A 19,019-nucleotide genomic window follows, 5' to 3' on the forward strand; every position below is an offset into this window, starting at 1 on the left:
GATTTCTAACGTTTTATGGGGTGAAAAAATGATCGCCCCTGACAGATACACTTAATTAGTAGTGTGTGCAACTCACGATTTGTGAGTTTGAGTGTGTGTGTGCATGCGTGCGCGTGTGTATGTGCGTGTGTGTCTGTGTGCATTCATGTGTGTGGTCTTGTCAGTTTTACTTTGAGATTCTTGCAAGACATGCCCTACTTACAACCAATATCAAATAAGACCATGGGCAGCAAAACACTCAGTCGTGTAAAGGCATGTAGCAGACACAGATCCTGTGCTCTCAGCTCATATAAAGCATATAAGGACAATACGTTCTAGATGAAATGTCAATGACTAAGCGAAGAAGAAAGAGCAGCGCAGATAAGAGATTATGAAAGCGGTGGAATTCGAAAGGCTAAAAAAAAACGATGGTGTGATACACATACAGAAAAAGGTAAAGAATATGAAAGCAGTAAACTTCGAAAGTATTGTAGCGTCCCAGCCAGGTTGAAGCCTTTTTTTTTTTTTTTTTTTTGAGTGACTGTTAGGTCTGATTGAGGGAGGGCGGAGTACAGCCAGGAAGACTGACAGCGGGGTATTGATTGATGCGGTAAGGAGGGGGGGGGGAACCCGGGACAGGAGGAGGGTTTGGAGAGGGTGCCAGAAGGTTGTGTTTGGGGTTACGAAGTCGGCGTTCTTTTTCTTGATTGTTCAAGTAAAACTTTTGTGAGACTTTACTACGTCTGTCTGTTTTGTTTTTTTTTACTTCTTCTCTTTTCGACCCAGATGCAGAGGTCGCTACAGTATCAAAAAAAGATAGTAAAGATCTCATTAGCACAAACAAAAGGAAAGTATTACTCGAAAAAAGGGAAAATAATCATCACGGACCAGGTGTAATTAAAAAAAATAGCAGGACAAAGCAAGGTCAGAAATAAAAGAAAGTAGAAAACAAAGTAAAACGTCATAAAGAGGTTCAAAAATGAGGGGGCAAAAACACATGCAGAGCAGGTTAGAGATAATGAAAACAGTGGAATTCAAAAGACAAAAAAAACGTAGGCGCCAAATACACACAGAGCAAGTTACAGAATATAAAAGAAAAATTCGAAAGTATCAAAAAAAGATAAAGATTGCATTAGTGCTAATAAAGAGAAATTATTACTTGGTGAAATAACGGAAAGGCGAATAGAGATCGAATATATGGACATAGATGATATGTCAGAAGTATGGAAATATTGCAAGACTTTGAAATTTAAGTCAGAGACTTGTAGATCGTCTAATTCGTGATGCCAACAGGGAAAAGTAATGTTTCTACACAATGAGGAGGCATATCCAAGAGAATTGAAAGATTTGATGTTTGGGAATAGTGCAATCCACAAACAGTCGGTCAGTTATTTCCCAACCCGCTATATCCGAAAACAGGGTCACGGCGGTCTACTGGAGCCAATCCCAGCCAGCACAGGGCGCAAGTCAGGAACAAACCCCGGGCAGGGCACCAGTCCACCGCAGAATCCACAAACTCTACAGGCAAAATATAGGAGTCTACAATAATCTTTTCACCTTCGCATCATTCAATGCTCAAAATGTAGATTTAGCGTATGGTCCATTATTGTCTATGAGAATCTTTGGTCCTGCAACAGTTAAAGCAACGACAAGTTTAATTTTGAAGAAAACACAATTCTGTCAGGTGTATATTTATAATCACAGAGAAGCGATGCAAATTTTAACAGGCGACAAGAAAGGTAATGTAGAATATATTCTGTGAATATCAGACACAAAAGGAGATCTTGATATGCCATTCGTATTAAAATGTTTACAGTTTCCAGTGAGAATTGCTATGACAATTAACAAATCACAGGCACAAACATTAGAAAAAGATGGATTATTTGGAGAAAAAGAAACAATATTCACTCACGGGCAGTTATACGTTGCGTTGTCACAATGTACCTCCAAAAACGTATTCAAAATTCAATGCGATCTTGAAGAAAAGGTAATTCCAAATTTTGTTTTTACTGAAGCTTTAAAGTAATAGTGCAAATAATGAAATTGAAAATATTCCAAAGAATCCCAAGGTATGTGAGTGTGTGTATATATATATATATATATATATATATACACACACACACACACATACACACTAGGGGGCTCTGCCCCCTGCTCGCCAACCCCTGTGTTTGGTTAATCCATCCATCCATCCATTATCCATCCAGCTGCTGGAGCCAATCCCAGCCAACACAGGGCACAAGGCAGGAAACAAACCCCAGGCAGGGCGCCAGCCCACCGTAGGGTGTGCACACACACACACACACACACACACACACACACACACACACACACACACACACACCCAAGTACACACTAGGGACAATTTAGAATCGCCAATCCACCCAACCTGCAAGTCTTTGGACTGTAGAAAGAAGCAACCAGAGGAAAGCCACGCAGACATGTGGAAAGCATGCAAACTACAGGCAGGGAGGACCCGGGAAGCGAACTGCGAGGCAGCAGCGCTACCTGCACCACCGTGCCGCTGCTTGGTTAATCATAAATACAATTTTAAAAGCTTTTTTTTTCTTTGGAATTGTTTCAATTTCATTAGTTGAACTTTTACTTTAAACGTGTATTAAAAACAATATTTGGAATTACCTTTTCTTCAAGATCGCATAGAATTTTTAATCCATTTTTGGAGATACATTGTGACAACGCAACGTATAATCGCCTGTGAGTGAATATGGTTTCTGTTTCTCTAATAAATAATCCGACTTTTTCTAATGGTTGTCCCTGTGATTTGTTAATTGTCATAGCAAAAGCTATTCTCACTGTAAACTGTAAACATTTTAATACGAATGGCATATCACAGTCTCCTTTGGTGTCTAATGTTATTCGCGGAATACATACATCACCTTTCTTGTTGCCTGTCCTTATATGCTTTATATGTGCTGAGAGCATCTCTTTCTCGCAAGACGTATAATGCTATTTGCGTTGGCATGGGGGGGGGGATGGGGGGGTTTCGGCTGAGCACACGCTAAGCGTCGGATCATCAGCTGTCTTTCTGCTGCTGGCGAGCTGCCTGTTCTGCTTGTCGCATGTCGCGGTTTTAAGAGCTGGGAGCACATGATGCGTGTCTGCCAAAAGCAATCCAACAACTGCTTGGTTAGGTGTCTGTGGACTTGTTTTAAATGATGGCTCACTGCCTCACATGACATTGTAAAAACAATAATTATCCTTTATTTCTGGCCCTGGGCGTGGTTAAATCTCTTTCTTGCAGGACGTATAACGCTACTCCAGTTGTGAAAATGGGGGGGGAGGTGTGTTTGAGGCAGCTGTTGCCGCGTCGTGTCTTGCAAGAATCTCATTTTCTATATCTCTGCGAGACGCTCCGTGGCCATTCTCTTTTGTCTCGCAGGTCTTTTACTTGTCTTCTGTGATGATCACGTATCGTCTCCTAGTCATTCCATCCCACAGGATTTTCTTTTATAATAGAGATATACCAGGATGCAAAACAACAAGATTGGTATGAATGTCACAAAGAGATTAAATATTATGATATTATTTGTGTTGGGGATTCATATTTACAAATTTTACATGATCTCTTTGGTGAGTATCATGTTTTGCACAGTGAAATATGTTTTGACAAAATTCATGTTTTGTTCTGCTCCTGTACTTGTTCCAGCTAACAAAACCTTCATCCAATTTCTTGAAGACACATTACTAGAATCTCGCCAAACTCCCAAACCCATCCAAACTCTACCAGAGAAAGGAAACAAAAAAATCACTCTGTTTCACTCAAATAACATCTGAGACAGTGCACACAAAATCAATTTCTGGGCAGATTCCACAGAATCAAATGTAAGGCTTGTACAAACAGTTAGATATAACCATTTATCTTCAACATCTTGAAAAAGGGACATTTAATGTTTGAAAGCTAGCCATGATTGTAGCAGTTTCATTTATCTATGAGTATGACAGTATCATGGTTTTAATTAAAAAATTACACCTAAGACTGAATCACTTCTGACAATGGTATCATAATCCAGATACACACAAACTTTTTCTCTTTGAGAAATACCAAAGTAGAGATCAATGTGTAATAATTTCATCGTTTTGTACATTTCTTATTTCAGAACCAATACAACATGAATGGAAAAAGTGCAAAATCAAGTATAGTGCTATCACAGAATTTCTAAAAGTAAACAACAATATATGTTCAGATATGCATTATCACTTAGTAAATGTTTATCAAAGCCAGCCCCATAATGACAACAGAAAAAACTGTGAAGTGAATGGTAATGAAGAGTTTAAAAAAGTGACAGTGCATTAAAGAGACGCTATAAGCATCAGTTATGGGCCAGGTAAACCCATTCTTCACGAACAATTTAACGTAAGCGAGATTTGCAACCAGAAAGCTACATGCAGCAGGGTTTCATTTTAGGACTTTTTATTCACAGAAGAATCTCAAGCTAATGAATCTAAGTGGGTAAAAAACTTAATAAATGTTTCATAACATGGGTTGAAACTTGAAAGCATCAGTACGATGTAAAATTCAAACACTGAGAGATTGCTGATTGTCCATGACTAAAGGAGTTCCAGGGCCAAGCCAGTACAGACAAGATCATGTGCACACTTTAATGACATGCTTCATTAAATTATTATGCTTACCACATAACTGGTCGATAATACACTAATTTGCTTTGGAATTTGTGTTAGTCAACCAGGACAAAGCAGTGATGCATCATTTAAATTCTACTTTACTATAATGCTCACAAAACAAGAGTTGAAAAGGCTGTTCTACTAAACTATGGAATTAAAGAGATGACGTAACTAAGCTTAACTTACATGCCCTAACTCCATGTGTTACTCTGTCTGGGGCAAGCCAATTACAAAAATGTCAAGTCAACTACAGAAGAGTGATTGTACAAGCAAAACAAAATGTTTTATTTGAGTGGCATAGCATAGCTTTGTGAATATCTTTATATATAATATGCTACCGTGGCTATCCGTTTGTCTGTCCAGGATTTTAAATCACCTGTAGCTCGCAAACCGTTTGAGCTATTAACCTGAAATTTGGTACACGTATACTACGTGATGTCTACTGTCCGCTTTTGTGGTGATGATTGACCTCCAAGGTTATTCCTCTTTTGATTTTTATTTTATTTTATTGTAGAATCAACTCTTGGCAGCGGCAAGCAGGGCGGCCGTATGACGCATGCACATGGGCACCGTTCACATCCCGACCACCTTCGTTGTCACTTCCCCTACCTCTTTATATCTTAAATCATTCTTGAGGCAGATTGAAGACTTAAGTGCCAGCTTAAGTGAAAAATTAAAAAAAAAAAAAAAAACGTACTAAGTAATTGCAACACAAAAACTGAATCAGTTTTAACATGAAAAGATGTCTATGAAAGAAGAGAAACAGCAGGTGAAAAAAGAGCTGCTCAGGAAGCAGCAAGTTCATCAACCTCTAAGCTAACGAATGCTAAACATACAGAGAAAGTATGAAAACTATGAATGCTCAAGTCAAGTGTATTCACTGCACGTTATCGTGCAGTACGCCGTTACTGGTTGTATAATAAAGTGTATCAGTGTTCAAGAAGATCATGCTGAAATGTAAACTTGCCCAGTCTCATTGATGTTTCTATTAAAATGCCATGTTCTGGCTGATAAAGCATCTAAGATTACTTTGATAGACACTTCATTCAAAAGATGAACTGTATACCAAATTTTAAAAATAGATAGTAACAAAAAAAAAAAACCAAACCAAACTGTCATGCTTGCTGGGCTGAATGGCCTATTGTCTTGTCAAAATTGCTCTGATGCTCTAAATATACTATACTCTTATATTAAAAAAATAAATAAATAAAAAGCTCATTATCTAAAATAATCAAGCTAAGTTCCTTGCATTTAAGGAGAGGACATAAAAGAACGACATTGCCCTCTACAGCTCGAAGTGAGTAGCACTATTCAAAGCAATAAAGTTGCAGAACATTGATAACTTCTTCCTACAGAATACAGGCTTCCAGTTTTGTATGTTAGAATCTTTTTATATTTTCAGTTCAAAGTATTTGCATCTCTGCACATAATTCACTTCTCACCAAAGTGACATGTGGTATAATTGAAATCAATAGGCTCTTCACTTTCATTCACATAAAAAGAAAAGGTTTGTGCTTTTTCTTTGTTATTAGGACATCCATGTCTCTCAGTTATGCTAACCTTAAATCTTACCTTTTCACTGAAACCGCACATAGAAGTTAACGGCACCAGTTTATTTATTTTTTTTATAAAATCATTAAACATTACTTGTCATCTAATTACTTTTTTTTTCTTTTTCTTTACTACATTACTCAGATGATAAAAGAAAATGCAATAGAATGAAGTGTGGCTACTTTAGTTTTGAAATACTGTATTCATCAGAGACTGTTCTGCAAATTTTGTTGAAAATTAATCAAAATTAAAGGTATCACAACACATCAGACCTACAGATAGAGAAGCAGAAAATCAAAGCTGGTTCTACTCCTGCAAGCGAAGAACAGCACAATAAAGAAATGTATACGGAACACATTATCTCCATGACTGAATGAGGATTACAAAATCTCACCTTGCCCATAGTCTATTCTTCTTGAAACTGACATTTCCAAAAAAGACAAATCTCCATTCACAGAGCACACATCGTCTCAAGCTGGATCCATATACATACAGAAACTTCACTTTAATCAAAAGGTCTGCACAGTTCAAAGATTGAAACCAACAACACCTTTGAGATAAGGCGGAACAGCTGGTATTCAATAGCCCTGTAGCTGCTAATTAGATGGAGTTATCAATGAAACCTTTAATATCTTCGTTGGATCCCACCTGCTTCAAAAAACCAACAATTATTCCTTTGGCTAAGAAATCAAAAGTGGATGGTCTCAATGACTATTACAGACCACGGGTATTGTTTTGTGTTGTGATGGAATGCTTTGAGAGACTTGTTCCAGGACACATTAAAGAAATTAAAGTAATGGCCAAGAATGTTCCAAACACATGTATTTGGGCTAAAATATTGTTAAATAAATTAGCTCTGAAATATTCTCTTGAGAACAACCAGGAAGTGTACTTATAAAAGAACCTTTTGAAATGAAGGAGAATTTGTGCTGCAGGTTTGACAGTGTGAGTGGCATTAAGAAAGCCATTCCTTAAAATACAAAATAGGGCCTTGAAATGTCAGCTCTGGAATACTGCACCCTGGAAAAAATCTCCTCCTTAGAAGAAACTGAAATTTGCTTTTTTCGGCCACTGTTAAGGTGTGCTATGCCTAATACACAAGCTGGTGACCCTCAGAAACTTGTCTTGTAATTGGGTTGTGACTTTGGGTCTGGCCGATTTCTTCCAGTTTCCAATTGCCTTTGGATTCTGTAGGACACCATACTTATTGGCACTTTGATTTTTTTTTTTTTTTGCAGTTTTTCTAAATGAAAGGCCTATACTTCTAAGGTAATAATGCTCTGTTACATTTCATTTGTTAATTGTGGTTTTCTTGCCATTATTAGCGGAATCATAGTTTTTTTAAGCAATCAACAGTACCACGTAAAAGTGACTGAGAAGAAAACTGAATAATTTTTTTTTTTTTTTTTTTTTTACAAGTAGCAAAAATTAACAATGGGTGTCACAGACTCAAATCAAATGTATGTTTTTATTATATAATAGAATTAATAATAGCAGCTCACTATTCATAACGGAAAATGCGGGGAAGACCCAGGATCCAACCCACAACCTATTGGTTTAGAGGTAGTTATTCTTACCTCTAACCTGCCCATACAATTGATAAATAGACTTCGATTTTTACATACTGAGAGCAACATGTGAAATGAATACTTTCCTTTTTTTCTTTGGTTATATTCATGAATAAAAGTACACTTGTTTTGTTATACCTTTTGTGAAAGAGTTTATTTGATATTTGGACTTCAGTCTTCACAAATTAATTTTTACTATAACATGAAAAAAAATTCTGTTTTAGTTATGTGTTCAATATTTCTTGCCTCCCATTTCCTATCATCCTACATTTACCCAGATCATTGTAGACACAGAACACACATGAAAAGTATGTATTCCAAATAACAATATATATTCTTTACCCTATACAATTCAAGGCACCTCACATCCAGATAAGCAGACTTGAGGTGGGAGAACCTCAGCTGCGTCTTTGTGGGTTAGAGGGATTTTGGTGGATGGGATAGCAGGCTGCTTGTGCTGATTGACACATTTGCAAAACAAGACACTGATGGGAGAGGAGTGAATGAATTTAAGGTGGCCCAGGATTTTGACTATTTTTGTAGGCTTCAGGGATTCTAATGTTAAAGACTTGGTATTGTAAAAGCGTTTATCTGTAACAAGATAGAGTATAACTCAAATAAGCAAGTAAACAGCCAGTCTCTTCAGTGTTACATTGATCGTCTGTTTTGCATTCCACCTTCTATGTCAATTTATATGTAGTTATCATATGTTTATAATCCATGAGTCTATTAACAAATTGTATCATTCTGTTTCTTTAAAAGAGTGTTACCTTTATGTTAGTCTAACTGCCAGAGACTGCTTCCTTTGGAGAAAGGTAAGGGAAATAAACGTACGAGTCTCCCAGAATTACTTATTTAATTACCTGCATTACCAATGGCAAAAGTGATCATTAATTAACAAAATTAAAAATCCCTTTAAATCACTGGTCAGAGTATCTGCCTGGTAACAGCTCATTTGATGGCTACCATGGAGCCTTTGTAACATTAATACTACAGAATATGGTCTGAAAGAGGCTAACAATTTGGAAGGAAAAAGATATTATCAGGTTCACAGTATGCCTAGTATTTGTGCATATCTGGGATGCTTCAACAAGCAGATGGTCATTTCAACAGTGCAGTTTCAGAAACTGCCATTAACAACCAAAGAATGAGGGAAGAGGCTCGTCTTCAATTCAATGACTTAAATCCATATTAACACATGTCCTGTCCATTCATTAAACTGGATTTTTCTGTAGGGGTTTAATTAAAAATACTTCAATGAAAATGCAAATATTTTGGATGTTGTCAGGATACATCTGGATGTCTGACATATGGTTTATGCAACATGAGTAAATTTACACTTTTGTATAGACATTTTGATATCTGATTGGTGTTGAGCCCAATAGAAGCCTGTTGTATCAGGATCTTCATTATTTCTGTTGTCCATAAAACAGTCAGATTACAAATTTTACTCAGCCATTACTATAAACGACAAGGGATAATTATCAGGTTAAAAACACTTTGGGGTGGAATTTAAATGGAATGGAATGGACCACCTCCAAATGCATATGATAACAACGAGTCCAGACGGAATGCCATATCTGTTGAACTTCATACCATCACAGTACACCAGGATAATAAAAACTGCTTTGCCCAAGTACTGTTCATAGACTCTAGCTCAGAATTTTTACTAACAAACCTGATCTTGAGACTCCCAAACCTAGACTTCGCACCCCCTCTAAAAATGAAAAACCCCTGTAGGTTAACAATATAACAGACACCCAACAGTTTGGTGCTGGGCCATCAACCATACTTCTTGTTCACCCGTGACTGTGTGGGCAGAAATATCTCAAATTCCATCATTACATTTTTCTGATGATACCACAATTACAGGCTTGATCATCAACAATGAGGCAGCTTTAAGAGAAGATATCTACTTTCAGAATCAGTGGTGTCAGAAAACCAGGAGATGGTCATGGGATTCTTGAAGCAGGAACCAGAGCACACTTCCACCTTTAAAATTCTTGGAGTTACTATCACTGATGACCTGACACTGCCACAGTATATCTAGGATATAATCATGGAGGCTCACCATAAGCCCTGACATCCTCAGAAGTCTGAGGAAAGCCTGTGTGTCTCCATCTTTGGTCCATTTTACTGACTGTAAATCATCTTGCTCTTGCAAATATTAAGTGCTACAGAGGGAGGAGAACAGAGTATAGAATATTACTGCTATACAACTTCCTGTTGCCTTTAGATGTAAACATCCTAATTTAACACCTTAGTCATTGTTCACAGTCGCTCCTCCTTTCAATTCTGAAAATCAGTACAGCAATTGCACCAACAGACGGAGAGACTGCTTATTCCACTATGCATGCACACACACACTCAGGCACTGTATGTTCTCAAAAACTGATGCATACACACATACTGTATGTTGCACTCAATGCACTTTATTTGGTCTGCTGTTGGTACTATATCACTCTCACTAGTCTGTGGGAAACAGTATAAAAAATGTTTCCAATAAAGTACTATATAGGTATACTTAATAACATGGCCACTGAAAGTATATAGTGAATGATAAAGGTAAAACAGCTTTTCAGTAAATTACATTATGCCTACAAAGTAGCAGAAAATTAGGCAGCTCATGCTGGAGTGGGTACAATCTGGGTTTGTCTTAAATATTGATATATGATTCTCAGAAAAAATGAAAAGGATGAGAAAAAGCAGTCACACCCTTGCAAAATCGTGGTAAAAATGGGGTCACTTACCTCCACACGTCCTGTGGATTATTCAGTTCATATTTTTCCCTCACATGAGAAACTCCCATATCAGGATGAAGCCAATGAATTTCTTCTGACTGGAGATGACTAAGACGTAACCCATAGCAGCCAACATTTTTTACTTTCTTTGCATCCACTATCTTCTGTATTATGCCCTGTTAAAGCAAAGTTACAAAAGGGAAAATTGAAAATAATGCAACTTAGTTCTAAACAAGCATACTTATACTTATGCTTTAATACTTATGCTTTAATTAAATCATAACAAAAGCAACAGAGCAAGCTCCCATAACAAAAGACATCCCCGCCCCCCAAAAACTGGTCAGGGATGTAGCAGGAAAAAAAAAAAAAAAAAAAAAAAAAAAAAAAAGTAGGGCTACTGTTAAGATATCCCACGTATGAATCCAATTTCTCAAACCCCTGTAGGCCTAATAGAAATCCCACAGGGTAAGAGAGTTCATAGAGGAATTTAAATGTTATCTGACAATTCTAGGTCAGCAATATTGTATTCATCAGACCTCTTAAGAATAGAATTGTGTTAATGAACTTGGAAAGAACAATGCTGTATTGTTTTCATTGTTCTCTCTTTTAATATTAATAATTAAGGTATTTTCCATTACAAATAAACTTTGGGGGAAAAAAAAACATGCAGCTTGTTTGTGTATCCCAATATTCATAAATGTATTCAAGTAAACAAAGTTCACATTATACAGATCATTGCAAACTTCTGGGAATTTACCAATCATGGCTTACTAAGCATATTTTTCTAAGATTTAAGTATCAGCATTACAAATAATTAAGTTCTAAAATGCTAAGCAGTCAGTATAATATCTCACATAAGCCAAGACTTCATGATAACTGAAAACACTAAAATTAAACTATTTCTTTGTAGGGAAGTCTGATTAACTTTTCCTAAGCCTACTAAAAATAACATTTTGTTGGTAACATACCATAAGTCTTTTTTTTTGACAACTAAGGGCAGAAAAATTTGTAATTTACCTAATCATAGATCTAGGCATACGGTTGACAAGTGGGGCATAGCTTTAAGAAAGCATTGCAGTGACAGGCTGCTTCAACGGAAAATACAATCTGGAAAACTGCAAGTATCAATTAGAAATATTACCCTAAAGCTTTTTGCATTCTAAAATCAAATAACTAGTAACTACACAAGAAAAGTAAATGTATGAATATATTCAGTATCATTATCTCTCACAATATTTATTGCTAATCCTGCTGGTATAGAAACATCAAAAATATAGTGCCAAATATAGTACATGGTACAATAATACAATGCAGAAGACACAGATTAGTAGTAAAAGCAATGCCAATACACAGTTATGAAGAAATTAGAAAATGTATGCATGCCTTAATATTCAGGTGTGTTTGAGGGCTGAGCAAGCACTGCAGATGTCAATGGACTGAATTCAGTGGATAGGTTCTACAAACTTCTCAATCCATTTCAGGGTTGTGGGGGCCAGAGGCTATCCCGTCAGCACTGGACAAAAGGCTAAAAACAGGCCTGGGCAGGACTCTAGTCTATTACAGTGACCATTCTTACTCACAGAAACACAAACACACACACCATATTCATATACAGTGAAAATTTGCAAGTGCCAATTAACATAACCTAAACAATAAATAAACGTTTATGATTAATTCCTTCTGTGCTTGAGCATTTCTGGCCATAATAATTTTAATAAAATGGGACTTGCAAAGCTATTTCACAATAACAAATGTTAGGGAATAACAGAAGTGAAAGGCAAACTTTATTGCATCAAGAGACCATTATGGATATCAGGTGAATGTGGCACTGTAAAGGTAAATTATAGGGTGATCTGATTTTCAAGGTCCCAAACCTGGACACTTGTGTAGCATATCTGCCCATGTATAAAGCTCATCTATATTTGTTTATTTTCTGCTTTATGTCATCATCACCAGAGAGGGATCAGGGCATGGAAAAAGAGAACACTTTCACAAATTAATACATGGGAATACACGCAGTGCTTGAAGTATAAACAAATAATTGCATGTGTTCTGTTTTTGCTTGCTTCTTGTTTTTGTTGTGTTATATTAAAACAGCATCTCAAGTTGTTAATCAAGCTGTGGTACCATCTTGGGAGTTTCGTCCACACTGTTGTAAATATATTGTGACAATGTTTGTGGCACTGAAAAACTTTATTACATAGGCAGCCTGTTTAAACCAGGACATTTTTATATTCTTCATGTATTTATTGGGACACATAGCCTGAAATTAGGACTGTCCCTGTCACCAAGATGTGCAGTCACCCTAGGAAACTGTAGTGTAAGTGAAATAGTCACACCACAGGGTACTTCATTCACATCTAGATAACGTATTATAATGTACTGATGGGCAGACAAACAGATGGACAGCCAGACAAACAGACGTGCTATCACAATAGGTTGATCATGCATTATTTGTGAAAGAAGCTGAAAATACAAATACTAATCAGAAATATACAAGATGTACCAAGCACAACACATATCAGACAACAAAAGTACCTGAGCAGCTGAATGCTTAGTAACACAGAGTATAAATCGATTGCTGGTTCATGTGCTCAAATAATCAGACCCTTGATGACAAAGGTGAAGGGCCAGGAATAAAAACTGGCCAAAACTGTGCTGGTATGGCATCAACTGCTACTAAAAACTGTTTCTTGCCATAAATGACCTGTACAGATAGATGCATGGTCTAGTGATAAAGTGCAATTTTTTTTACCCATCCACCACACTGCCTTTCAGTCAGCCCGACAATACTGTTGTCACACCAGAAAATAGTGCAGCTAGTCAGTACACTTTCCACTTTAAAATGTAAAAAAAAGCTCAAAAATTCACAAGACAGATGGAGTTGAAGGCCATGAGAAATCCTCAGGAATGCTGACCCTAATAACTTAGAGCTACCACAGCAGTTCCTTTAATATCAATATTAGGTACAAGGCACTAGGGCTGTCAAATTAATAAAAAAAAAAAAAGGAGTTTGCAAATTCTTATTAAAAATAAGTAAATATTCTAACATATTCAAATGTAAGTTAAAAATTCTAAATGGTATAACATGTAAGTGTGTATTTAACGTATGTTCGTATAAGTCATTGTTTTTAAAGTATTTCCTTCATATTATATTTTTTTTATCTGGCAAACAGTCATTAATAGCAACTTAAAAATTATGATAAGAAAATAAAATAAAACTTGGCAAAATTTACAAACACATTGCAAGAACTACAGGTTATAGTTTATTTTAAAAAAAAGTAAGCAGCTTGTGGAAGGTAAATAAAGTGTGCAGAATAGCCCAGTTTGATGAGTATGAAAAGCAGAGGGCTGGTTGAGTGTTGTGGCAGGGGATCAGTGGCCAAAGAACAACATATAAAATTAAACAGTATTCTTTCCTCCTCTACAGATTCAGCAAAAAAACAATACATACAACATTAATACTTATTTTTCATTGCACCTTTGTTTTAGGAATTATACTGTATGTCAACCTGTATAGGCAACCTCTTTTTTTTTTCTTTTTTTTTTTTTTTTTTTTTATAATATAAACACAGGTTGGTTGAAGGAGACAAGTATACTTTCCTGAAACTGAAACTACTCTTTAAAATTACAACTTTAATGTCATTATAATAGTAAAAGAAAAATCAGAAATAAGACAGTTACATCTTATTATGTTTAACAAGAAAAAAAAAAAACAGCTTTTGTTTGCTATGATGAATGAAACATTAAATCAGGGATCTCAAGTTCAACAGTGAAACAGAACAGGATCAAGATCAAAATTATACTTTCGGGCACCTGGAGAAGAGTTTAAAACCTGTTCTTCGTAAACAAATTAACTAAAAAGTGGAACACTGCAGTAAAAATTGTGATCGTGGAAATGTGCAAACCACATCCAAAATATTGAAGTATTGCAGCACAGCCTGTTTAGAGTAAAATGAAGGCAAAATTTGCAAGAGATAAAATAAAGGACCGTTTTTTTAAATGTCAGCATTTGCCTTTGAATAAGACTTTTTTTCCCCCCATACAGATTAGAATTATATTTGAAAACCAATATTTGATCGGAAAGTCATAAAAGATGCCCTTTAAGTCCACAATTAACTTGGACTTAATGACACTAAAGTACAGACTATTTTCTGTATCATTCAGCTACAAGTTGAACTCTTGCTAGAAGCCTGTCTTTTTTTCACCTTATACTGTCTATCATTGTGCTGTTAGTAGAAGTGAAGATGAGAATTGTGTTATGCATGGCGAGATGGAGCAGAAGGCTGAGCACACAACCTTTGGGGTGCTCCAGCTTTCAAAATGAGACTATCTGATGTGTTTCACAAGCCTAACATTCAGGTATTTGTTTCAAGGAAATTTTAGGATATTATTTAGCCCAACTGTCCTCAATTTGACTAATATATAATAAATATATCAATAAACAATGTCATTACAAGTCTTCCTTTATTCAAGGCAGATTGATACTTCATGGAAAGATACAGAATTTAAATCCACCATACTATTTGTATAATCACATCTAGTATACAGGACTTAATACATGCCATGACCAGTGATTTTAAATTCTTTATGATAGGACTGAAGGCCACAAGCCATTACCGATTCAGACAAAACCATTTTAAATTAAAGGTGATTTTCTTAAATTTAGTAAGAACTCGAGCCTGAGCCAGGGATTAACATTGTACATGTCACAGAAAATGCCTCCAAGCTGATCAGAACGTGCTACGAGTAGATGACTGGGAATGATGTTTCAACATGCACATTTATGCATGTATATTCTCATCAGAAATCTCTGTTCCTTAACTAATCATCTATAATAATCTGCTCCAAAATGTGTTATAGATGCAAGTTGTTATATGTATGAAATCATTTTCTACCTCTATTGTATAGCTGTTCTTTTCCAATTTTGATGACAGCTTTGAGGTTGCTTCTGGCTGCGTTCTGCACCACCTTCTTGTCACATTTAAAAAGTGCATTAGAAGTGATGAATAGAGATTTTACTGTTCCTCTGTTGTTTCCAATTAGACAGTTTCCTTATATCTCTAGTGGCTACAGCATCATCACATTTCCTAATATAAGAAGCTGCATGCCAAAATGCTACCAACATATCTACTTTTTATAATGCCCAGTGATCTTGATCCCATGTCTCACAAGAACTTGCCAGAAAATGGGAGAACACAGCTCATTTATAAAGTCATATTATTTCTTTATTGAATATTGTAAAAAGGGACTTTCAATGGTACTATATCTCCCATACACCCCTTTCAAAAACAGCATGCAACATGGTGGAACTACAATAAGAAGCAGCAAAGAATACCTCAATTTTGATAATATATTCAGTTTTCCCAAATGAAAAAGATGGTATGCACCTGTACAAATAAATACTTTATTACTTTAAGGCAGTCACTGTAAGCTACTATACTATGTAATATGTAGAAGTTTTACAAATTACCCAGTACACAATATTACCTTGCATTTAAATTACTGAAAATAAACAATTGTCAGATTCTGTATCAGATCCACTGAGTTCACAATAAACCACTGCATTCATGATGCCTCCAAACAGAATAAGCAGGCAGCAAACAAAAAATGAGAGCATTACCTCTCAGAGGAGTGCATATACATCACTGAGAAAAATGAAAACCATGCCATGTAAAGAATAATCAACAAATCATTACAAATTACATACATTGAACTGTTCATGCTTACCCTATTCTGTTTGCCATGAGAAAAACATTAAATCAGATGTTTTGTTGTCAACGTTGTCACTGATTTTAATCAATTGAGTAATCAAGATGGAGCAGCATGATACTAACAAGTTAACAATGGCAGACTAACCCCAGCCTTCTACACAACCATCTATCAGAATTTATACAGTTTGTTATGTGCAGCCTCTGCAATACCACGTTTGTTAATCATCTTAATCAGTACCGTCTAAACATCAATGGCATTTCCCTCAAGGGCATAGCCAAGTCTCAGAAACTAAACATTGCTCCTATTTACACCAACCTATCACCAGTGCCTGATATAAATAAATGTTTAAACAGAACAATTTAGAAGCCAGTCTACTAAATTGATTGGAAGATCAGGACATAAACATGTCATCAATGGAAAAAAATGAGTTAGTAGCAGCTATACATTTTTATTAAGATGTAGTCTTGAACATAAAGACCAAATATTACTTAAGAAATAAGCTTCTGAAGCTGAAAATATTCCCAAATAAAGAAAACTTTCAATTTTCTTGGTTAGGGGGTTGGTTAGGCTAGGGTCAGAAATATATTTGGTGATGGCGTAATTGGAGGGAATAGAAAAAAAGTTCAAAATTTCTAAGATAAATATAAAACAAACTATGTTTTAATAATAATATAAAGAAAGCCCTCATGTTCATAAGCTCAAGGTTCTGTACAACTTTCAATTATTTTTTTTATTTTTTTTAGATAAATGATTGGATTGGTAAAATCTGATACCAAAAGAAGTGCTTTCCACAAAACAAGCCATATATAACCTGTAACAGTTATTCTAATCAATGGCAGATGTAATTAAATCCCAATTTACTGTAAATGGTATTAGTTGAAAACCACTTACTGCCACTATTCAGAAAGAGTTTCAATGATCAATAGATAGTATGTAGTTCGTGACCTTTGGAAAAGGTTAGTAATTACACAATTAACCCACCTCCCCAAGGTTACACATCACTTTTAGACCCTAACCACTATACCTACTGAACAGCAAGCGTTATTGACGATGTCAAACTGGTAATGCTGGACAACATGTTTTAACAGCAAGTTGAACAGCAAGAGCAAACTCAAAACCTAGTGAAGATTTTAGAAGTACTACTTAGCTGCATTTACTCATTGATTAGCCAATATAATTTAAAGTTAAATCAAAACCTTCTTCAACAATTCCTAAACATGTTTTTTTGTAATTACCAAATTTACACAAATTTTGAATCACAAAAAATTACAGTATCAACAATAGTGATGAGCAAACTCCACAGTCTTCACTTTGCCTCGAATTTGGAGAAATCACGGGAGTGTTCACGAATATCGCCAAACTCTGTGAAATGCATTGAAGTCAGTGGATAATGACTAACTGAACTAAATATGACTGAATTATATATAATGGTGCAATAATCATTAAATTGTCCCTGAAGGCTAGGGTAACTTCTCCCAATTATACTGGACCAATTATTGTGGCGAAAAAGGTGACCTGAGATGTGCAGCAGCAGTGCCATTCACTGCACCAACGTGCCTCCATGAGATCAACGAAGAATGCAATCAGACGCGCGCAATCATACATTTTGTCAAAACAAAGCAAAAATGCCGAAATCATGGTCAAAAATCTGAAAAAATACATAGGTCTTTTAAAGGCAGAAAATTCAAAGTGGCGTGGCTCCTTCTATTTTTTTTGAAGTTGAGCTGAAGGCTCTCCAAACTATCTGTGCTGATGTTCTGCACTTTTTCTTTTATCAAAAAGACAGAAACATCTTGTAAATAGTAATACATTTTTCTTTATTATTATTTCATAGAGTCTCCTGTGTTTGGAGTTGTCAGGCCCCAAAAAGGTTTGTTTTTAATTTCTATGTGGCTAATTATGCATGCATAGGGCACGGCCTTCTATTATAACTCGAAGATCAGACCTGCACAGTTGGTGCCAAGCAGAGATAACTCGATATTTATGCTGAATGTTTCATAAAAATAAAATTCTGAGAACCTGCATTATTTCTTTATCCTTTATCTGTTCTACCACAGAGCAGAGTCTCACAAGTTAAGTCCCACAGAGTCTGTAATGCAGATCATAAGCATTATATACCCACGGGGCGGTCCCATCCAATGTTAGCTATTACCACTCCAGGGGAATTCATCCTGGCCTTGCAAAGCATTATGGGGGACTGGGGAAAAAAGTTCTCCTAAACCGGCCAAACTATCAGTAAATAATTCAACGAACAAGTGATGAACGCAGCAAATTTGCTGCAAATAACACTTTGGAGAAATTTGCTGATCAACACTAATCAACAAATAAACAGTTCAAAAGCTTACTTATTTGAAAAAAACAATTAACAAAAGATGTTTTGAGAAAGCATTTTAATAAACAGTGCTTTTATAAATGTCGATGTTTTAAACAAGATAAACATAACTTTTACATCTTTAGGTTGAAGGAAGAAAACACATGACATGAAGGGGAGAACAAGTATGCTTCACACAGGCATTGCTCAGTCTGGGATTCAAACAGATGACTCTGGAACTTTGAGCCAGCAGTAATAACAATTTTACCTCCAATCCATTCACTTATTTAAAAAATAAAATAAATTAAAAAAGCATGGAATATTTTGTTATTTAAAAAGTGATTAACAGTATGGCCATGTAGAAGGAGTACATTAATAAATATTTCATTTCATAATGCACAGAATTTGTAAAGAGAATTATTAAAACACATCAGAAGCTAAAAGGCTAAAAAGTTTTTTGTTGCTCTGCTTGTGTTTATACATCTGACATTTGTCAATTAATTTAACTGC

At 35.8% G+C, this 19,019-nt stretch overlaps 1 protein-coding gene across 1 annotated transcript in view; it reads right to left on the minus strand.

Moving 5' to 3' along the window:
- The window catches only part of ptk2aa (protein tyrosine kinase 2aa), a 217,063-nt gene that overhangs the window by 175,397 nt on the left and 22,647 nt on the right, over window positions 1–19,019 (minus strand). The window contains 1 exon segment of the mRNA XM_051935932.1: window positions 10,493–10,659. Coding sequence (XP_051791892.1) covers window positions 10,493–10,659 — 167 coding nt within the window.

The sequence above is a fragment of the Erpetoichthys calabaricus genome, chromosome 13, assembly GCF_900747795.2.
Source record: "Erpetoichthys calabaricus chromosome 13, fErpCal1.3, whole genome shotgun sequence".
NCBI lineage: Eukaryota > Metazoa > Chordata > Cladistia > Polypteriformes > Polypteridae > Erpetoichthys > Erpetoichthys calabaricus.